The following is a 24,327-nucleotide window of genomic DNA, read 5'->3' on the forward strand; positions in this document are numbered from 1 at the left end:
CTTATTTCACTTAGCATAATCTCCTCCAGTCCCATCCATGTTGATGTAAAAGTTGGGTATTCATCTTTTCTGATGGCTGAGTAATATTCCATTGTATATATGGACCACATCTTCTTTATCCATTCATTTGTTGAAGGGCATCTCGGCTCTTTCCACAGTTTGGCTATTGCAAACATTGCTGCTATGAACATTGGGGTGCATATGGCCCTTCTTTTCACTACATCTGTGTCTTTGGGGTAAATACCCAGTAGTGCAATTGCTGGGTCATAGGGTAGCTCTATTTTTAAATTTTTGAGGCACCTCCACACTGTTTTCCAAAGTGGCTGTACCAACTTGCCTTCCCACCAACAGTGTAAGAGGATTCCCCTTTCTCCACAACCTCTCCAACATTTGTTGTTTCTTTCCCTGTCCATTTTGCCATTCTAACTGGTGTAAGGTGGTATCTCAATGTGGTTTTGATTTGAATTTCCCTGATGGCTAATGATGATGAACATTTTTTCATGTGTCTGTTAGCCATTTGTATGTCTTCTTCAGAGAAGTGTCTTTTCATATCTTCTGCCCACTTTTTGACTTGATTGTTTGTTTTTTGGGTGTTGAGTTTGAGAAGTTCTTTATAGATCTGGGATACCAGCCCTTTATCTGTAGGGTCATTTGCAAATATCTTCTCCCATTCTGTGGGTTGCCTCTTTGTTTTGTTGACTGTTTCCTTTGCTGTGCAGAAGCTTTTTATCTAGATGAAGTCCCAAAAGTTCATTTTTGCTTTTGTTTCACTAGCTTTTGGAGATGTATCTTGAAAGAAGTTGCTGTGGGCGATGTCAAAGAGGTTACTGCCTATGTTCTCCTCTAGGATTTTGATGGATTCCTGTCTCACATTGAGGTCTTTCATCCGCTTTGAGTTTATCTTTGTGAATGGTGTTAGAGAATGGCCGAGTTTCATTCTTCTGCATGTGGCTGTCCCATTTTCCCAGCACCATTTATTGAAGAGACTGTCTTTTTTCCATTGCATGTTTTTTCCTGCTTTGTCAAAGATTATTTGTCCATAGAGTTGAGGGTCCATCTCTGGGTTCTCTATTCTGTTCCATTGGTCTATATATCTGTTTTTGTGCCAGTACCATGCTGTCTTGGTGATCACAGCTTTGTAATATAGCTTGAAATCGGGCAACGTGATGCCCCCAGCTTTGTTTTTCTTTTTCAACATTTCCTTGGTGATTCGGGGTCTTCTCTGATTCCATACCAATTTTAGGATTGTTTGTTCCAGCACTTTGAAAAATGTCATTGGAATTTTGATCGGGATGGCATTGAAGGTATAGATTGCTCTGGGTAGCATAGACATTTTAACAATGTTTATTCTTCCGATCCATGAGCATGGAATATTTTTCCATCTTTTTGTGTCTTCTTCAATTTCTTTCATGAGGGTTCTGTAGTTCCTAGAGTATAGATCCTTTACCTCTTTGGTTAGGTTTACTCCGAGGTATCTTATGGTTTTTGGTGCTATTGTAAATAGAATCGTTTCTCTAATTTCTCTTTCTACAGTTGCGTTGTTAGTGTATAAGAAAGCAACTGATTTCTGTGCATTGATTTTGTATCCTGCCACATTACTGAATTGCTGGATGAGTTCTAGTAATTTGGGGGTGGAGTCTTTGGGTTTTGCACATAAAGTATCATGTCGTCTGTGAAAAGAGAGAGTTTGACTTCTTCTTTGCCAATTTGAATACCTTTTATTTCTTTTTGTTGTCTGATTGCTGTTGCTAGGACTTCTAGTACTATGTTGAACAATAGTGGCGAGACTGGGAATCCTTGACGTGTTCCTGATCTTAAGGGGAAGGCTCTCAGCTTTTCCCCATTGAGGATGATATTCGCTGTGGGTTTTTCATAGATGGATTTTATGAACTTGAGGAATGTTCCCTCTATCCCTATACTCTGAAGAGTTTTAATCAGGAAAGGATGTTGTGTTTTGTCAAATGCTTTTTCTGCACATATTGAGAGGACCATATGGTTCTTCTCCCTCCCCTTATTAATGTGTTCTATCACATTGATTGATTTGCGAAATGTTGAACCACCCTTGCATCCCGGGGATAAATGCCACTTGGTCGTGGTGGATGATCCTTTTAATGTATTGTTGGATCCTATTAGGTAGGATTTTGTTGAGGATTTTGGAATCCATATTCATCAGGGATATCGGTCTGAAATTCTTTTTGATGGGGTCTTTGCCTGGTTTGAGGATTAAGGTAATGCTGGCCTCACAGAATGAGTTTGGAAGTTTTCCTTCTGTTTCTATTTTTTGAAACAGCTTCAGTAGAATAGGTATTATTTCTTCTTTGAATGTTTGGTAGAATTCCCCAGGGAATCCATCAGGCCCTGGACTCTTGTTTTTTGGAGGTTTTTGATCACTGCTTCAATCTCGTTACTGCTTACTGGCCTATTCAGTTTGTCAATTTCTTCCTGTTTCAGTCTTGGCAGCTTATAGGTTTCCAGGAAGGCCTCCATTTCATCCAGATTGCTCAGTTTATTGGCATATAGTTGTTGATAATAATTTCTAATAATTGTTACTATTTCCTTGGTGTTAGTCATGATCTCTCTCCTTTCATTCATAATTTTATTAATTTGGGTCCTTTCTCTTTTCTTTTGGATAAGTCTAGCCAGTGGTTTATCGATCTTATTAATTCTTTCAAAGAACCAACTTCTAGTTTCGTTGATCTGATCTACTGTGTTTCTGGTTTCTAATTCATTGATTTCTGCTCTAATTTTAATTATTTCTCTTCTAATGCATGGCTTAGGCATCGTTTGTTGCTTTTTCTCTAGTTCTTTAAGGTGTAGAGTTAGTTGCTGAATTCGGGATTTTTCTATTTTTTTGAGTGAGGCTTGGATGGCTATGTATTTCCCCCTTAGGACCACCTTTGCAGTATCCCACAGGTTTTGGACCGATGTGTTTTCATTCTCATTGATTTCCGTGAATTGTTTAAGTTCTTCTTTGATTTCCTGGTTGACCCAAACATTCTTGAGCAGAGTGGTCTTTAGCTTCCAAGTGTTTGAATTTCTGCCAAATTTTTTCTTGTGATTGAGTTCCAGTTTTAAAGCACTGTGGTCTGAGAATATGCAGGGAATAATCTCAATCTTTTGGTATCGGTTGAGACCTGATTTGTGACCCAGTATGTGGTCTATTCTGGAGAAAGTTCCATGTGCGCTCAAGAAGAATGAGTATTCTATTGTTTTAGGGTGGAATGTTCTGTAAATATCTATGAGGTCCATCTGGTCCAGTGTATCATTCAAAGCTCTTGTTTCCTTGTTGATTTTCTGCTTAGATGATCTGTCCATTGCTGAGAGTGGAGTATTGAGGTCTCCTACAATTAACGTATTGTTATCAATATGACTCTTTATTTTGGTTAGCAGTTGGCTTATGTAGATGGCTGCTCCCATGTTGGGGGCATAGATATTTACAATTGTTAGATCCTCTTGTTGGATAGACCCTTTAAGAATGATATAGTGTCCTTCTGTGTCTCTAATTACAGACTTTAGTTTAAAATCTAATTTGTCTGATATAAGAATTGCTACTCCAGCTTTCTTTTGAGGTCCGCTGGCATGGAAGATGGATCTCCATCCCTTCACTTTCAGTCTGGATGTATCTTTAGGTTCAAAATGAGTCTCTTGTAGGCAGCATATGGATGGGTCCTGTCTTTTCATCCAATCTGCAACCCTGTGCTGTTTTATGGGAGCATTTAGGCCATTCACGTTGAGAGTGATTATTGGAAGATATGAATTAATTGTCATCATGTTGCCTGTGAAGACGTTGTTTTTATAGATTGTCCCTGTAAATTTCTGTTGTGTATCACTCTTGGGGTCTTTCTCCTTTTATAGAACCCCCCTTAATATTTCTTGCAGGGCCGGCTTAGTGGTCACATGTTCTTTCAGCTTCTGCCGGTCGTGGAAGCTCTGCATCTCTCCATCCATTCTAAATGAAAGCCTTGCCGGATAAAGTATTCTTGGCTGCATGTTCTTCTCATTTAGTACCCTGAATATGTCTTGCCAGGCCTTTCTGGCTTGCCAGGTCTCTGTGGATAGGTCTGACGTTATTCTGATGTTCCTCCGTCTGTACGTAAGGAATCTCTTCCCCCTAACTGCCCTTAAGATGGTTTCCTTGGTTCTAAGATTTGCAAGTTTTACTATTACATGCCAGGGTATTGGCCTGTTTTCCTTGATCTTGGGAGGGGTCCTCTCTGCCTCTAGGACGCGAATGTTTGTTCCATCCCCCAGATTAGGGAAGTTCTCAGCTACGATTTGCTCAAATACATCTTCTAGTCCTCTCTCCACTCCCTCCGGGATTCCAATTATTCTGACACTGGAACGCTTCATGGTGTCACTTATTTCTCTGATTCTATTTTCATGGATTCAGAGTTGTTTTTCCCTGGCCTCCTCTTTTCCCTTTTTATCTATTATATTGTCTTCCAGGTCGCTTATTCGTTCTTCTGCCTCACTTACCCTAGCTGTTAGATTATCTAGATTGGATTGGATCTCACGGATAGCATTTTTAAGTTCTGCCAATTCAGCTTTCGTTTCTGCCCTTAGAGACTCTATGTTGCCATTAATTAATTTCTCCATTCTAGCCATTGTCTTCACAATTGCTAGCCTGAATTCCATCTCTGACATCTTGGTTATATCTGCATCCATTTGTAAATCTGCAGCATAAGTCATAATCTCTGAGTCTTTTCTATTTTGGGGGCTCTTCCTCCTAGTCATTCTGTTGATGGGTATATGAGGGAATGTATAGAGTCCAAATTATTGACCAGAACCCAAGCAAGATGCACCTGTTTTCTTGGGACCTTAAGGTTGCTGGCCTCTTGTTTTCCCAGCCTGTCTTCTGGGGGAGGGGCCTGCCGCACTGTTACTCAGGCAACCCTGTTTGGGTGGAGTTGCCCTGCCCCCCTGTGGTGGGGGATGGGCTCAGTGGGAATCAGTGTTCGGGGCTTTTATTCTCTGGCGGCTTTCCCTGGCGTCTTTCCGCGTCTCTTCCGTGAGAGCAGAAGAGACGGTTTCCAACCCTCTGCCTCAGAGCAGAGAGACCGCAGTCTGTTCTTCAGTGAGCTCTCCAGGCCACACTCCCTCCATTTCTGTCTGTGCTGCTATAAACTGCAGCGTCCTGGGTTGTGCGCCCCTCCGCAGCGCTCCCAGTCCTGCCTCCAGGTTGGGGCATGTCTCTGCCCTTTGTGCTTCTAAAACCGCCAGCTGCTCCCAGTTCACCCACGCGACTCCACCGCTCCAGGTTTCTGCCCTGGGAGCTGCCCTAGAGTCCTTTCCCCGCCGCTATCAGTCTGCAAGTCTGTGCCCCGTCCGCAGCACACGAGGCTGTCCCTCATCGGCGGTGTAGGATCCCCACGGCCAGGCACCCTCCCGCTGCCATTTATCCTCCAATACCTGCCCGCGGAATCACGGCTCCCCGCTTCCTACCTCAAAACCAACCGCCTGCGTTATTCTGTTTGTAGAGATCCAGATCTTCTTACATCTCAGGCTGGTTCGTGGGTGCTCAGAGTGGTCTGGTAGATATCCAGCTCAATTCTGGGGACCGGTTGAAATAGGGTCCCCTACTCCTCTGCCATCTTTCCTAGTCCCCTGCTCTCCCCACATTTCTGACACAGTTCACTAGATCTCCCAATTGTTCAACCGCACTATTGCCACACTAGTCATATTGCTGTCCTGGGAACACATCACACATTTTCCCATTTCAGCTCCCCACCATTTGCTGCTTCTTCTCTTTGGACTGCTCTTCCTTTCTTAGATCCTCATAACAGATGCTTCCCTCTCAGCACTCAGGTCATCATTCTGATTATCTCACAGGGGTCCTCTCTGACACTCACAAAAATACACTTTCCCTCCCTGATTACTTTCCCCTTACTCTACTGCAGTTCCTTCAAGGAGCTTAAAAATCTAGTATTGTCTTAATCATCAACAGGTATTTATAATTTGTTTTCTACACAGGAATATGAGCCGAGGGCAGGCTCTATGTCCCTCCTTTTCATCGTTATATCCCCAATACTCAGAACCATACCTGAGGTGTGGTATTGACTCAATCAAAATGTGATTAAGTGAAGTGCAGTACAAAAAGTTAGCATATTGACTTGTATGATATAATGCAAAGCATTCAATAAATTAAACCAAACTGAATCATCCTTAGCTAAGAAAATATTTTCTAGAGCACAAGAAGAAGTCTGGCTCTCAAGTTTTTAAACTTTCCACAGAGATAGCCTTATGTTTGAGTCAAACATAGAGAAATCCCCATTTGTATCTACAGTGGCAGGAAAATCTTTGTGGCAATGGAAATGGTATCTGTTTCTTGAAAGTTCTTTTGAGGATCACATGTCAAAGCCATATGTCACACCCAAGTTTCTTGGTCTTGCATGGAGGGATGGACAATGTGTGATTTGTTTTCTCTTACAAGAAAAATCTAAGCAAGCTGTCTAACCTGAGTTCTGCACAGTGATACTCATCCCCAAGGGGAAGATTAATATAAATACATGATATACTGATCTCATTTACAAAATGGGCCTTGATATGTTACGTTACGTTAAACAATTTCAGATCTGGTTTTTATAAGACATTTTTTAAATTTCTGAAAGCATAGTGTTTCAACTAATGTTTGATTTTAAACTTTTTATTTTTAGCAGATGAAACTTCTGCTTTATTGTTTCAAAGTAGGGTTAATACTCTGAAGATGAAATGGTTCCAAAAAAAAAAAAAAAAAAAAGTAAAGGCAAACTAGAACCCTATCATAATGTGTAAGTGAGGTCCACAAGTCTCAAGCACCCAAAGCATTCAGGCGCCTTTCTGCCAGGTTAATGGGCTGGGTGGGGGGAGCCCCACAGCTTATTGGATGGGGCTCCCAGGCTAGATATAAATCTACCCACATTCTGGCTACAGTTGTTGGCTATTGGTGGCAGTTGTTCCCTCAAGGCAACATGGGAAAAAAAGATTTTTAGGACTGACACTGGCTGGGACTTTCAGGAAAATGGCAGCAATTTCAAGAATTCCCAATTAGTTCATTCCCAGGGAAACTGGGCAGAGGAATACTGAGGAGATGGGTTCCACCCTTTACCTCTTTGCTTTCTGAAAAGAGGTTCCCTGTCTGGCCTTTGCACTCACCCCTAGAGGAACAATGTAACCTTAGCCCTCCCCCACTTTGAGAAGAGATGTGTTCTTAGCCCCATTGCAGGGCGCCTTGTCAAGGGGTTAGCCTTTCTTTGATTAACATGTTGGACAGAAAAGTCATATGCAAATAAGTATGTTTTTGATGGCGCCACATATTGTCTCTGTATTTCAGACTGTTCTAACAGCTCATTCTAATCTGGTCACTAATTGTTCCTGCTTCACCAAGCATTTACTGACAGAAATGGTCCTTGCACATTTAGAAAAGAAATCAAATCTGCATATGGAGTCAGCATCGTTGTGTTTCTAGTTTCATGCATGGTGGATCCCTTATAGAGCTATATTTAATGTACTTCTAATTAAAAAGAGGGGGGAGAAGCCAAAACTTTCTCAATGTTGTCTTATCTCTTTTGTTTGTGCAGCTCACCATGTTAAAACGGGCACTTGCGAGGTGGTGGCACTCCACAGATGCTGTAATAAGAACAAGATAGAAGAGCGATCACAGACAGTCAAGTGCTCCTGCTTCCCTGGGCAGGTGGCAGGCACCACGCGAGCTGCTCCATCTTGTGTGGATGGTGCGACTTCTTCCATTGCTCATGGTGGTCATGTAGCTGGGGACTGGTTAGAACTGGAACTCCACTATAATGCTGTTGACTGTGGTCAGTCCTGAGGGACCATTCCATAAATCATGTGGTTGATGAGAGATTATTTAGGGGGGCATTCTGAAATCTAAAATCCTCTGGAAGAAGGTCTAAGACCTTATGCAGTTTTGTAACAAAAGGCATTCTAGTGAGGTTCCAACAAGTCCATGTGCTTCTTACTTTGATACCATGAAATACTGATTTACCTGTGGAGGGCATGTGTATGTAAATTAATTGGGAAAGGAGAGATGAAAATAGAGGATTAAACAGTATGGTGACCTAAACCCATGGATGATTCTTAAGAATGAAAAAATAAGCACCAAACAAATGAGTGAATTTGTAATTGTACCTTGAATTCACATGAAATATTGATTTTTATGGAGATCCATCAAAATATTAATTTCTTCATTGGAGGGTTCACCTAATTACAATAGGATATACATCTTTGTATGGATCTATTTAATTACTGTTACCATAAATAATAATTTAAGTATTCCTGTTAGCATGGCTCATTCCTTGATGATGGTTACTGCCCACAGTTAAAAAAATTACATTAACTCTAGTATCCTCCTAATTTTAGCCTACTTGTGGGAAGTATTACATTGACTCTAAACTGGTCATAGGTTGATTTTCTTATATGTTTAGGTAAATCAGTGCATGCGTATGTCTACATAAGTTTCTTTCCAATATATTAGTTTTCATGAAGCCTGTATGTTCACATGAAAAAAAAATCCTTCCATAATGTGCATTTAATTAATTAACAATACTATTTGTTACGAGGGTAGAGTTCATGTTAGGTGTTCTTACCACAATAAACTAAAATAGAAAATACAAATTCTTTTAGTCAGAATATCTAGAAAGATTTAGCCTCTGTGGACAAAAAGAGAAGCATGCTTCAAAGCCCAATCTACCTAGTAGTGGGAAAAATCGGTGCCCTTTGTTCCTCTTTAAATGTGCACCCGGAGAATTAACTAGCCCAAATAGAAAACACTGAATTGATTTTTTTTTTTTTAATCTCCTGTAGCTTCAATAGTGGAACAGAAATGGTGGTGCCATATGCAGCCATGTCTTGAGGGAGAGGAATGTAAAGTTCTTCCGGATCGGAAAGGATGGAGCTGTTCCTCTGGGAATAAAGTGAAAACAACTAGGGTAAGTGGACAGCCAGCTTGGGAAAGCAAAAATGTCTCTGAATTTATAGAGCATGGACATGTGCAGTAACATCGTTAAGTGATGGTTGTAGAATGAAGAGTATAGTTTTCCATACTACATTCCCCCCCCATTTTCTTCCTAATTCATTTTTTCATAGCACATTTTTTTGCCCAGAATAGCATCTTCTATAGATTGCCATCAACTGTCATGTTATTTAATAAACTAATGTTGTGTGTTCTTTCATGAGATACTGATAGTAATGTGAAACATCCCAAGGACGCATGTTAAATGCTGAGAAGGTGACCTCAATCCCTTATTCTTCTAATGGACAATAATTTGAATATATTCTGGGAAAAGAGAATTTATTTTACATATGACTCAATACAATTTCACAACTAAGAGTCTTTCATTTTTATGAAAGTAATTATTTTGATCTTCCTGATTTCTGGGTCAATAAATGGTTTTCTAATGGTTAACTTTGTAATGAGTTACCAAGAGGAGTTTCTAAATCTCAGAGTCAATATGAAAAGAATACTCTTCAGACGATGATGTCTTTCAGCTTGCACTGATTGACTTCTGGGACATGGGAGAGAAGTGAAAAATGGTTCTTTATTCTTTGCTTTCCTAATTAGCTCCATGGATATTCTGGATTGGCAGAATTTAAATTTTCTATAGAATCAGCAAATGAAAATTCTGTCTTGTTTTGCTATTTGCTTTTAGGGGAAAGCAGACTATTGATCAGAATTGGATAATTGGGGACTAGAACAGAATAATGATATGAGATGATATTTTTATAAAAAGTAACGTAAAACCAGAGACTGGTTAATTTACCACATTGTTTAATAATAGTTTTTTTTTTTTAAACCTCTCTGGACATATTCAAGAGGATTATTTTTAAATCTATCAGATATATAATTCAGTCTGTTGAATAATATGTTTAGTGCACAGTCTGTTCAGATACACAAAAGTAACTAAGTTTCTAATAGCATAAATAATAAGTTCATATTTTGTCAAATTATTCATGACTCTTTTTGTTGGCTAAATGCTGACATACTTTTCCCAAACCCACAGAGTGCACGATCTAACTATTAGAATAATTGTATTATTCAGGTAGCACATGAAATAAACCATATTGATTTGTTAAAAACATCCTGGCAATATGAAATTTCCTTATGTTTTTTATAGCATGAAAATATTTCCTTCCCTAACACTATAAATTCTTAGTCCAAAATAGCACTCACGGAAATTCATTGAAGATTTGAGATTCTGAAGCAAATTAAAAAAAAAAAAAAAAATAGCACTCTACGACTAAACTCTGTTTTTTATTACTTCAGTGGACATGAGGAAGCTAACATTTATTGGATACTTAAAACATATGCCATAAACCGAACAAAGTACTTCATGTGAATGAGCACATTTAATCCTCTTAACAGCCCAGTGAGGAAGATAATATTATTATCTCCTTTTTACAGATGAGTAAACCAAAGTTTCAAAACCTTCAGTGACTTCCCAAGGTCACACAGCTAATGAACAGGGAAGCCAGGGTTCAAACCGAGCAGTCTCATTCCAGACCTAATCTCTTAACCTGTAGTTTAAACTAGATAATTTAACTTATTCTTAAGTAATAGTGAGGAAAGCTTCCTACCGTTCTATTCATATTAGGGAGACCTTTAAAATTATCTTTAACTTTCTGGATCGTTGAAATGAAAAGGTCAGGACCATGTGATCTAAATTCCCACAGTAAATTGTGTTAGAAGTGCTGCTTCCCTCCGGGCTGTGCCATATTCTCAGCGGTCCAAACTTAAAATTCAGTCTCCGCAATTCTTCACATTTAACTGGTTTTCATCTTGTAATTAAACAAGATGGATGAGAGGCTGACAACTTGTGAGGAAGACCATATCTAGATCCTCCTGAAAGATGGAGTTTCTTGAATACAATTAAAGTAAATGATTATCTTTTGTTTTTCTTCACAAGAAAAAGACTGCTGGTGAGTAGGAAGCTATGTAGACATTTCCAACTCAAGGGACATCATGGTATTCCAAATGGCTAGGCAAAATTATGTGCAATTTTGAGTGTTTTTTTGGTTTACAAAACAATTTGGCTACATTTCCCTGAGGCCTCAAAAAACAAAGTTTCCGAGGTCATCAGGTTATTACTGTTCTGCTGTCTCCACTGAAATAGTACAAAAAGTACAGGAGATACCAATTTTTGAAATAGCTCTGGCCCAGTATTACTTTGTACACCGTGGAAGTGTTGGACAGAGGTAGCTCTTGCCATACATAAATAGCAGCAGTGGAATTGAGAAGAATTCTGATCGTTTTTGATTCATTGGCATTATTGTTCATTTGCCAGGCTTAAATAAGTTAGCCATGGCTGTGGGAAACCAAGCAGCCACCGCAGTCCTGATTTGGCAGGTTCCAGCCACAAATGGGGAAAGTCCAGAAGTTAAGCATGAATAGGTTTAAGTAACCGAAGAGTTGCTTGCAGTCAAAAGTCATCTGAGTTTCTTATGCAAGATATGTTGGTCTTGTGGGATTATGACTGCAAGCAAAATGGCTCGAGAAATGATTAAAATTTGCAATAATGTACACCCTTCCTTTTAATTGCCCATATTCAATCTGGAGTGCTCCGGTAAGCCAAATGTTAGAAAAAAAGCAGTCAGCCAAAAACAGCAATGAGACTTGCTTAGCCTCAGCAGAGATGTGGTGGTACTTTCCAGAACTGGCTACAGATTATGGGCTGGGTGAATTTCTCATTTAAGACTAATTTGGAATTTACATTCCTGCTATAAGTGTGAACTATACTCCCCTCTGTCTTTGTACCAGATTCAGGAAGCTTATTATTCTGATCCATTTTCTATTTGTCCCAACAAGGGAGAAAAGGCAAAGAATAGACAACCCTTGTTGGAATATCAGTATTTTGCAATCATGTTCTTCAGTACCCCAAACACTTAATATGGAGGAAAAGGAGGATGCAACCTTTGTTTCCTGAACCCTATTTCTTACCTTAAAGGTGGAAACTTATGACTGCCTATGACCTCTGTAACCACCTATTGTATTACTTTTAAGAACTCCAAAGTTAAAAAGAAAGGAAAAGTCATGAGAGCCCTTTGATTTCAAACTCACTTTCAAAGATAAATAATAAAGAACTTTTCAAAGAGTCATTAATAAAAGAATACTCTTTCCAGTGTGAAAGAGCACATAATTATACTCTAATTATATAATACAAAAGTAGCAGGGGGAAAGGTGTTGTAGAGCTTGTAAGATTTGAGAAAAAAAAATCTTTGATAATATTGTTGGATCCTCAGAAAACATAGACTGTGATTCATTTCTTTGAATGTTGTGATATTCCTTCTCTGTGGAACATCTAAAGGAAGTCACATTTTGATCTTAGAATTCACAGTCCGAGGCCATGGGTATGGGTTCTAAACACCAATGGTCATGCAGCTCTTAAGTCTGGTTCTTACCTAAAGAAAGATGACCTTCAGAGTATGCAAGATTCTGTATTTTCATTAGAAATATTATCTTTATGAATCACAAATCCTAAGTCTATTTACTTTTCAGATACTTAAGACATTTTCTGGGTAATTTTTAACTAATTGGAATTCTTTCATCTTTACTAATTTACTTAAAGTGCCTCAAGCAGATAAGAACTTTTTCTAAAGTCTCTTCAAATATAAGTGGATTTTAAGTGTGTAAAATATGATTTCATTTTGGCAAATAATGCAAAGAAAATCAGCAGGTATGAAGAATTTCCCATGCATAAACATCCTGTAATAATAACAATGCTCTTATTACAAGCAAAGCAACAAAAGCATATATGAAGGCATTCACTTAGCTCTTAGAGTGTACGAGGCACTCTAAGTGTATTGCAGGTATTATCTTAATTTCCCAAACCACAGTAGGCACTAATGGTCCCTGCCAACCAGGCGTATGCCCTAGAGTGGGGGAATGAATAGTGTACAGTTGCATTATTCTAGTCATCCATATGCAGTCCACTGACTGCGGTGGCTGCTTGGTTTCCCACAGCCATGGCTAACTTATTTAACACTGGAATCATGGATAAATATAAGAGTAACATTTTTATAATAATGGGGATAGTATAAGCCTTTAGTTCAGCATCCTCATCTGCAAAATAAATGAGGATATTGAGTTAGATTCAATTTCGAGTTCCTTTAACCAGGATTTATTTTTTGGTTCCACGTGCCAAGGACATTTCTAACTTCCTCTCCAGCTAAATTTATATGACACTAATAACTGGCTAATCTCAGAAGATGGATAAGTATTTGGGTTTTTAATCCTTTCCCTGTAAGGGAGAAAAGAAACAGCATTTTAGGATGCCTTGCTGATTAAAGCTTCAAGTCATCCTCTTCCAGATGTTGCTGGATTTTATACCAAGACTCAGTGACTGTTTTGGGAGGGGGGGGGGGGGGGGGGGTTCTGAACACTGCCCTGGGGCACTATTCCAGCCCCAAGGCCAAAAAAAAGAAAAAAAAAAGAAAAAGAAAGCAAGAGGAAAAAGGTTCATTTCCTCACCTTAAGATGGTGCAATTTGTGTGAATTCTTCAACCATAGTGCTCTCTCTTGCCTTGCAAATTTAATCACAGACGCGGGATAGTGTAGTTCTTTCCTGATCAGCCCTTTCTTAACAGACACATTCACCATTCATTTGTCTTCATCTCACCTCTGGTCAGGCCCTAAATTGCATCCTGGTCCACAGCATAGAGTACGGTGACCTTTAGGGCCCTTGTTTTCCAATTATTTTGATGGTACTTAGAGTAAGAAATACATCTTACAGTGTGATCCAGTGTACACACACACTCACCCCACACTAAAATTAAAATTCTAAGGGTTTTTTTGTTTTATTTCCTTCCTTCTTACCTATCTCAACCCCATAAATTGCTTTTATGAACTGCCAATATGTTACAACATGCATTTTGAAAACCAGTACTTTAGGAGGTGGTAGCCAGCCACCACTAACTTCAAAGATACAAACTACTGACTAGACCTTTTTCAAATCAACTCACCTTTTACATTTTTAATATTTTTTACTCAATGTTTTGGGGTAAAAAAATTCTATCATCTCATAAAATATAGATTTCATGGGAAAGAATGCGTATACCGTGTATATTCATTCATTCAACAAGTATTTATTGTCTGTTGTTGTGAGGTGTTATTCTAGGTTCTGCAACACAGCATGAAGAAAACTCCGAGATGGGGATCCGTGCCCTCATAAAGCATATACTAGTTTTCGTTTGCTGCCTTTGCAAATTCTGGGACTTACCATAACATTCATTTATTCTCTGTAGGTAAGACTGGGCCCCAGCCCGGCTCCATGGTCTCTCGGCTCCGGGTTTCACAAGGCCGAAAGCATGGGCTGTTTCATCTTTTCACAGCAGGGCTGTGTTTCTTGCTGGAGGTTGTACGGGGAGAATCTGCTTCTAAGCTCATTCAGTGTGTTGACAGAATTCCGTTCCTTGTAAGGGCAGGAATGAGGTTTCTATTTCTTTAGTAGCTGGCATCAGGGAGCCTCTCTCACGTCCGTCAAAATGCCTGCTCTCCTGGTCACATTCATTTTCAAACCAGCCATAACACGTGGAGTCTTTCCCACACCTTGAACCTCTCTGACCACCCTTCCCCCATCTCTCTTCTGCCTTACTCTTCTGTTTCTGAGGGTCAGGTAATTACATTGGCTCCACCCAGAGAACCCAGATGATCTTATGTTAAGGTCAGCTGTTGAGTAACTTTAATGACCTTGCAAAGTCCTTTCACAACAGTATTTAGATTAGTGTTTATTTTAATAATGAGGGGACAGAAATCTCTAGAATTTTACCTATCACATAGAGGGAGACAAAAATAAGTAGGTGAAGTAGATAGTATGGTATATGGTGATAGGTGCTATGGAAGAAAGGAAAGCTGGAGGGCAATGGAGAGCGCTGAGCAAGGGAGCTTGCATATTTGCCTGAGGTCTTCCAGGGGATGAGGGGATGAGGCACATGGCTACCTAGAGGACAGGCTCTCCAGGTAAAGGGAAGAACTGGTACAAAGGACCTACCCTGGGCGCTGCTGTGGGAATATCACAGTCAAGGGTCAGCAATGATGCTGGTGTGGCTGGAGTGGAGTGAGCATGGGCAACTGGTTGAATTTCGGATCGGAAGGGTAACAGGAGGCATATCACAACTGACTTAAATTTTTGTCCTGAGCACAGAGAATGATGAAGTTGCCAGCAGGTGAAATGGAGATAACCATGGGAAGAGTATGTTTTATGTATTGCATTAATATCCACTAAGTCTAGGTCCTTTAATGGAAAATTAAATACAGTAGAACATCTTGAACTTTATATTCATTAAGAAGAATAGGTAAAAAGTTTTTACTATAGTTAACAAATGCAGATATTGAGTGACATTGATATTACAAAAGATTTAAAATCTCCAATAGTGGGGACTTTGGAAAAGTATTTAAGGCCCTATATTATTACTATGATAACATCAAGTTTTTTTTTAAAGAGAGGTGGACAGAAATGGATTAATATACAGAAGGGTTTTTAGTTTTTTCTCAATTAGATAATGAGTCCATAGGTAGGTAGGTAGAACAAGTTAGTTAGGTGTCCATGTAGTAGCACTAGTAAAAGTAACATTTAAACCTGGTGTTTTAAATTTAAGAGCTGCTTAATTAATGATTTAATAGGACCAGGAGTGTCTCCCTGAGAGTGTTTCCAACAACTTCTTTAGAGAGTTATTGGAAATTAAAGCAAAGACTTAAACAAATATATCATCATGGCTAGGTTTTTCCAAAACCTGGCCTATAGTTTTACAATTAAAATGAAAAATGGGCAACATACGAGTACTTTGAAGTTCCTTTAAGATTTAAATGCTTCTATATTTTTTGAGCCAGGTGTTTATTTCTAGGTGTTACTCTGAATATTGTGATTATAATCTTATAATTAATTGTGAATGTTCACACATTGTAATAGAATCCAGTTTGGGGATGACAGAACTTCATTAGCAACTATGAGGTACATCTTTAGGCTCTTGCTTATGTCTTGGGAATTAAGTGGTGAGGACAGCATCTCTCTCTCTTATCTGAGGGCTGAGGATTAAAATTCTGTCAGGGATTTATTTTTAACACTGCAGAGCTTGATATTTGTTCAGAGGTAACTACTCTTGGGAGAAGCAACACTGTCATCTGTTTTTGGTCATCTGGAGTGCCTTAATACCAGGTACCTCATGGGACTTGGAGAGGATAATGGAAAGTTCAAGGAACCCCAGCTGGTGGGGGTTGTACGCCTTCTCCTTTTCCTATGGTGGGTGACAGCCCTATGAAGAACTATCGATAACCTTCCCTGTATACATTCCCCCATGGCTCTTTCTCTCCTCTACTCTTCATACGTTTTCTATGGAATCTAAAACTCATAATGATTTCAGATCCAATTTGATTTTCTTACTTTAGGCAACAGGGTGAAAGTACAGCTGAGAAATAAAAAGGTAATTTTCCCACAAACTCAGAATTCCAAATGTTTTTTGAATGGTGCTGAGATTGTATAGGAAAACAAAGCTGGGGCCTAATTCCCAACTCTCTCTACAATGAGAGTGAATCCCAGCTCCTTGCTGTGCAATCCACCTCTGAATAATGGAGAGCTGGTTGGGAGGTGTGTGTAATACAAAGGGCAGAGTCAAGCTTCACTCTATCATGGTCAGACCTCATCTGGGGTACCCAGGAAAGTTCTTGATGCCAACTTTTAGCGGGCTAGGAAAAAAAGAGGCTTATCTAAAGGACTTTGTGGATATTTACCTCAGAGAATAGAAGCACTAGGAGTAACATGTTTTAAATTATTGGAAGATCTATCATATAAAAGAAAAAAATTAGACTTGTTCTGTTTGGCCACAAGGAATACAATTAAGGGCAAGGAATAACTCTTGCGGTGTCAGTTCTAGATGATGTTAAATGGGCTGCCTTGGGAAATAGTACATTCCTCATTTCTGGAAGTCTTCAGAGTTGGCTAGTCCACTTTACCATAACAAACAACAGCTCGTGCAAAGGCATGGAGGTATAGAAGGTCATGTCTTTGCTCACAGAAATCAGTTCATGGGGTAACCATGTGTGTGAGAGGAGTCATGGCCGACTGAGTTTAACAGTCTTTTAAATGCCATGCTAAAAGATCTGGATGTTATTCTCTAAGAAATTATAAACTACAAAAGAACCTTGCGGAGAGAGAAGGGTCTGGCTAACACTTTAGAAAATCTATTTGTCTGCAATGTCTCAACTGCAAGGAATTGAGAGGAATGTGGGAAAACAGGCCTGAACTAAGATAGGAAAGTGACACCCTGGAAGTGGAATCAATAGGGGTTGGTAATTAATTAAATATAATAATTTTGTTAAAGGAAAATTTCACAAAGACTCCTACTTTTGGCCTAGCCTATATGGTGATATTGATAAAGACACAATGAGATGAAAACTGAAGTTTGAGAACAGTTACCCCCTAGATGATGGGGAAATGATTAAGAAGGCTGTCTCAGAAGGAATGTGTTGAAAGAGAAGAGGATCAAAGACATTTTAGCAGGTAATGTAGAAGAAGGTGCTGGCTGAGGAACAAGAAATGTGGGCAGAGCGACTGGAAAACCAACAGAACCTAGAGTCTGAGAAAACGCAGAGAGAGTTCCAGGGAGCCAGGGCTGTCGATTGATACAACAAACACATAGAACCTACCAGATAATGTGGACTTTAAACTTCTTTCTGAACGTGACATTTATAAGAAATATTAAAGTTCACAATCCGTTAGTTGAATAATCTTAAAACTTGCCTCCTCATTGGATGGTGTCATTGGTAACACATTGAAAATACTGTAGAATGTGCATCTCTTTAAAGTAAAATGAAGTATAAGAAACATTTTTAAAATAAGAATAGCACACCTGGGTGGCTCAGTCATTTAAGCTTCTGACTCTTGGTTTTGGCTCAGGTGGTGATTTTAGGGCCCTGAGATCAAGCCCTTTATTGGGCTCTATGCTCAGCAGAGAGTTTGCTTCAGATTCTCTCTCCCTCAAATAATAAATCTTTAAATAAAATAAGAATCTGGTAGAATTAAACTCCATTCAAGGGGAGCTTGTCCATTCATTTGTTCATTTACTCTGTAAAGATAAATTGCATGTCTGATATGTAGCCATGTGCTTGATATTGTGGTCGGCTCTGGGGAGGCAAATTTTGAAAAATCATGGCTCTTTGATGTCCAAGAGTTCACAGTCAGTTGGAGACAAAGTCAGTAAATCACTGTCATGTACAGAAGTGGTAGAACAGAGATTTGTACTGGTGTCAAGAGTACACTGGCAGTTTAATACTGCATGGTCCACAGCCCTCCCCAAACTCAAAATAACAGATTTTGATGCTATTCAAAGGCAATTTACTCAATTTATCTCCTTAATATATAGTGTCTAAGCACAATGAAAATATGATGTTCCATGATCTCAAGACTGAACTTGAATTGTATCTGATGGTATACTATCATAAGAAAACAAAGCTTTTTGGATTAGACTTTTAAATCATTTTAAAGTTTTCTACCAGTTACAAAATATGAGAGAGAGGAGAGGGAAAGAAGGCTTTTGTGTACGGGGCCACAGTAATAACTAATTAAATGAAAAATACTTTAAAATTGTGGCCATCAAATAAGAATACTGGAACCTTACAACACTGGCAAATTTATTAATGCTTTAAGCTTATAGGATACTTTCAAAATCATTAATATATATTAAAAATCAGGCATTCATTTGAAAAGGTATAAAACTCAAATTACCAAATTAAAACAAAGAAGAATTTTTATTGTTTATACTAAACCAGGGAATTCCATTTCTTACGATGTTTAATACTGAACTTTAATATTAAAGACCAGAGTTACCTAGCTGTTGAATGTACCCTCAGTTCTTGTGGTTTAGTATTATTGGGTTTTGCTCTTATATTAAGTAGCAATGTTGGCTTTCCATGATTTATGGTGGGATTAGCCCACAGTCAATAAAGGGCTATTCTGTTGAGGTTCTGCTTACTGTTGGCTACTCTATCTTACTGCTTATTCTATTCTGGTGGCAAACATATTTTACCTTCCCCTTGAATCTCCTAGTTTTCTTTTAACAGGACTGGGAAGAGAATAGGAATGAGAGAGAGACAGACTTGGTAATACCAGACAGTGTAAATTCATTTTCAAAGGATGTTTGAAAATAACTGAATACAATCTCTACTTTGCAACTTTAAAATAACTATTCTTGAAAGGGATGCTGGAATAATTGTGGGGAGAGTTAATTTGGTCAGACTGTTTCTAGGATTCGTAAACTGAGATGCTTTTATTCTATCTTGAAAAAAATAAAATTGAATATTCTCCACAGACACTTTGGCTGACAGAAAAATTTAAACAGGTATCATGATTAGAAATCTCAACCTCCAACTTCAATTACAACATATGATCGACTCATGAGATTACTGAAGGCAAATGTCTGGCAGATAGTCAACCACTGTTTGATATTAAATTTCACAAGTGAAATCAACTTGTTGAGAGCACCCTTGCATATATAACATAGATGTGAATTATCTGCCTCCACATTTTAACTTTGAGGATTTCTTATAGGACCTGTAAGGGAATTCCTTATGAACAGGTTTAGGATAAAAGCTGTTAATGTTAACTTTTGACAAGTTGACATTTCACCTATATAGTGGTTTAAGGAGACCCTATTCAATGAAACTATATCATATTGCTATTTGATACCAAAGGTATCATGACATGAAAGTGTTCCTATCAGTGGACTAAAAAAATCTAGGGTAGAATCATTTTTGGTAGTACCAGTAACCTCTCACTAAGGGTTCAGCCTTACTGAAGTTACTGAGATTACAGAAAGATGAAGACACTCTCATGCTGGATCAGGTGATTTTTAATTCACCATAGCCACGCATGGTTGCTTTGTGATGATGTTGTCAAGGTCCCACAGGCCTCATAAACCTAATATCCTCCTTCAATTTTTTCTTCACTGTGATTCTCTCAGCCTCATCCTCACAAATGTATACCAACTCTGTCTCATGATGAATGCTTTACAGAGCATGCTGTGCTCTTCCAGAGTGCTCCTGGGTGAGTTCTGCTAAAATGAGGATAGGGTATTAGTGATGCATCCAGTGTTTACGCATAATTAGATATATGTCATTCCTGTTAAGTCTTGCTAATGATTTCACATATCTCTTGGTTTGGAATAGGAATACCAGATTCTCCAAAGCATTTCCCTTCTTTTCTCTTTTTATCTAGTGTAAAATAGGAGTTCTATAAACCAATCATGAAAATAGACTAATCCCTGTTCAAAATGCAGATGTCAACTACCTCTTAAAAGGTTTTATAAGAGGAATGGTCATCTTAGGAGTCTCTTTCAAGTTCCACCAGAGAGCAGTTCAACAAGTATTATAGCTGTTGCTTAGTCATCAGATAATCTTGTTTCTTCACAAGGTGGTAGAGTATAGGAATTGTATGTTCAGAAAGTCAAGGGCAAGAATTAGTTGGTGTGATAGGAAATCTTGTGTGTCAACTTGTCTGGGCCACAGTGCCCAGATACTTGGTCAAACATTATTCTAGACATTTCTGTGAGGATGTTTTTAGATGTGATTTACATTTAAATTGGTGAAATTTTAGTAAATTTCACTAAATTTGCCCTTCATGATGTGGGTAGACCTTGTCCAATCAAAGTCCTGAATAGAAAAAAAGGCTGACCTCCTATGTCCTGACTAATACACTTGGGTATTTTATTTGCAACAGTATTCAGAAATGGATAGAAGATATAAGATAGCAATTACACTGATAATACCTGTCTTTGGATGAGTGACAACTTTTGCCAGGTACTGTGCTATATCATCTCAACAAAATATTTCTAATAATTACCACCCTGGCATTATAAGTCTTATTATTCCTTAGTACAGATGAGAAAAAGAGGCTCAAGGAAATTAACTTTCTTAAAGCTACATAATTAGTAAGTGACAAAGGTCAAACACAAATCTGATTCCAAAGAGTATACGCTTTCCAATTAAATATATTGTTTCATAAGAAGTAGAAAAACTCTAGGTGCCATGTAACCATTACAATGTAAATATATCTTTGGTAATATTTTCTCAGAAAGTTCTGCCTAATATTGACATGACTATCATCTGTTCTACAAATGTTATGACTGCATAGTTGATGTTCTTAGAAGAAATACTGTGAATGTTCAACACTATGTGCATGTATAATCATCCATGTATAGTTATAAGGGCTAAAGAACTAGGGTCACCAATAAAAGGTCAGGTATTTCTATAGTTAGAAGCCAAATAAACTGATGATAGTAGTTTTCACAAGGTATTATTGTGAGGAATTGGCAGCTTTCATGAGGGAAACAATACCTTTCGTCAAGATCCATCTGTTATACACATTCACAGGGAAGAACTTTTGTACTAAGATGAAAACAAGGAAAAAAGTCTTATGTATCTGATGAAGCAAAGACCTCTTGAACAAGACAGGCATGCAAAATTATAACCATTGCACCAATATTAAAGTGAGACTCTCTGGATACCAGAAATGCATTGTAAATCACTTAAGTAACCTTTTCTCTAGCACTTTCAATTGCCAACTGCTGTATTTGCTTAATGGATGGTCTATACAAAATTTGTAATTGTAATTCATTGAATCTGTTTTAGGCACCCATATAATAACCCCTTTTGATCAGGTTTCTAAGTTAAACATCTGACTCAATTTCTGTGAATTACAGAATTTTCCAGTGCTGTTTATAAACTGTTTCCTAAAATTTTAGGTATTGTACTTCATTTTGATGTTGCTTTGATAAAGATTTTTTTTCGGTTATTAAAATAATATTGAATACCTACTATATGTCAGGGTCCATACTAAACCCTGGGTATACATATATGAGTAAGACATAGTCTTTGCCCAGGAGATGTTCCCACTCATGATCTGATGGGATAGACTCTATATTAAACTAGCCTAAAAAGGAAAAAAAAAAAAAGCTTCAGTAATTTAAAACAACAAAGATTTATGTCTTACTCAGGCTGTATCCTCATCATAGGTGGCCTTAAGGTGTCAATTCTGGGTCTTCCTCTTTCCATAACCAAGACTGAAGTGCAGACATGGTCTGATATGTTGTTGGTTGCCATGGTGAAAGATAATTCTAGAGGGGTTTGCACTAGCAATTATATAATCAGCCCCAAAGCAACAAATCTGACCACAATTCTTGGTCAAAACTATTATGGATACATCCAACGGCAGTGGGTTCAAAAGTGGACTCTTTCTTTAGGGGTTCTGGGCTCAAGATGGCAACACAAGAAGATCCTTCCATGGACACATCAAGTCTGTAGCTATATATGGTACAGTTTCTTTTTTAAATGTTTTATTTAAATTCAATTTAACATATACTGATTTATCAGTTGCATTCAACACCCAGTGCTCATTACTTCAAGTGTCCTCCTTAATGTCCATCACCCAATTACCCTATCTCCCACCCAGCAACCCTCTGTTTCCTACAGTTAAGAGTCTCTCATGATTTGCCTCCCTCTCTGTTTTCATCTTATTTTTTATGGTGCAGTTTTTAAAACAAAATCTCAAGGCTGGCTACGCAACTCCAACACATTAAAGTGGGTAGGAGAGACTGGGACACAATCTCACTATAAACCCCATCCCTGGCCCAGCAACCCACAATTGGGAGAGAACTCAAAGCCTGGAGCTTCTCCCTGAGGAGCAAATGGTTTGAACCTCACACTGGACATAATCCCATCAGAGCAGCAACAAGAAAAAAAAAAATTTAAAAAGAGACTGATGGAACAACATCAAGTGGACTACCATTCACATTATAGGGGTACCCAAGGAGAAGTGAAGAGAGAAGAAAGCCTCTTTGAAGAAATAATGGCTGAAAACTTTCCTAACCTGAGGAAGGAAACATACATCTAGAAAGCCCAGAAAGTTTCTAATAAGATGAACTCAAAAGGACACAACCCAACACATTCTAATTAAAATGTAAAAAGTTAAATGCAAGGAGAGAATCTTAAAAGGAACAAGAGAAAAATAACTTATGTACAGGGAACCCCCATAAAACTATCAAATTTTCAGCAGAAACTGAAGCCAGAGGGAGTGGCATAACATAAAGTGCCGAAAGGAAAAAACAACAACAAAAACCCCCTGCTAACCAAGAATACTCTACCCAGCAAGCATTCAGAATTGAAGGAGTGATAAAGTTTTCCAGACATGCAAAAACTAAAGGAGTTCATCATCACTAAGCTGGCTCTTCAAAAAAATGTTAAAGGGACTTCTTTAAGTTGAAAAGAAAAGGCACTAATTAGGAACAAGAAAACATATGAAAGTATAAATCTCAATGGTAAAGGTAAATGAAAAGGTCATGCATTAATCACTTATAAAGCCAGTATGAAGGGTAAAAGACAAAGTAGTAAAAATAAGTACAATAATTAGTTAAGGAACACACAAGATGTAAAATGTGACATCAAAAACATAGAACAGATGGAAGAGTAAAAATGTAGAGCTTTAGATAAGCTTATAATAGACTGTTACAAGTATGTAAGTCTCATGGTAACCACAAAATAGAAGGTATAAACATACCACTCAATAAACTCACCAAATCACAAAGGAAGAGAGCAAGAGAAGAAAGGAACTAAAAAGCAGCCATAAAGCAAATAACAAAATGGCAAAAAGTCCATACCTATCAATAACTAATTATAAATGAGCTAAATTCTAAAATCAGAAGACAGAGTGGCTGAATGAAATAAAAAAACAAGACCTATCTATACATGGCCTAAAACAGACTCACTTGAGATGTAAGGAGACACACAGACTTAAATTGGATGGGAACCAACAAAAAGCTGAGGTAGCTATGCTTATTACAGTCTTTGTTTGAAGGTCTATTTTGTCTGATATTAGAGACAAAGATGGGCATCACATAGTGATAAAGGGTCAATCAAATGAAAGGATATAACATTTGGAAATATTTATGCACCCAACATAGAAGTACCTAAAAATATAAAGCAAAAATTAATAGACCTAAAAGGAGAAATCAACAGTGACACAGTAAGTAGGAGATTTTAATACCCCACTTTTACCAATAGATCACCCATAGAAAATAAACATTAAACTTAACCTACATGTTAGACCAGATGGTCATAACACATATTCACAGAACATTCTATTCAAAACCAACAGAATACACATTTTTCTCAAACACATAAACATTCTCTAGGATAGATGATTTGTTAGACCACAAAACAAATCTTAATGAATTTAAGACTGAAATTCTATCAAGCATCTTTTCTGACCACAATGGAATACAACTGAAAATTATAAAAATAAAACTGGAAATTCAATAGTATGTGGAGATTAAACAACATGCTCCTGAACAACC

General features: G+C 38.1%; 1 protein-coding gene across 4 annotated transcripts in view; it reads left to right on the top strand.

The window, feature by feature from the left end:
- Nucleotides 1-24,327, top strand: part of TAFA2 (TAFA chemokine like family member 2) — a 461,660-nt gene that overhangs the window by 403,402 nt on the left and 33,931 nt on the right. For all 4 annotated transcript variants that reach the window (XR_004301323.1, XR_004301324.1, XM_032420363.1 and 1 more), the window contains exons 3-4: nt 7,557-7,709; nt 8,800-8,924. Coding sequence is in view for 2 of the 4 variants with exons in the window: in XM_032420363.1 (XP_032276254.1) it covers nt 7,557-7,709; nt 8,800-8,924 (278 nt within the window). In the remaining 2 variants the exon portion in view is untranslated. The remainder of the gene's footprint in view (nt 1-7,556; nt 7,710-8,799; nt 8,925-24,327) is intronic.

The sequence above is a fragment of the Phoca vitulina genome, unplaced genomic scaffold (assembly GCF_004348235.1).
Source record: "Phoca vitulina isolate PV1807 unplaced genomic scaffold, GSC_HSeal_1.0 scaffold23, whole genome shotgun sequence".
NCBI lineage: Eukaryota > Metazoa > Chordata > Mammalia > Carnivora > Phocidae > Phoca > Phoca vitulina.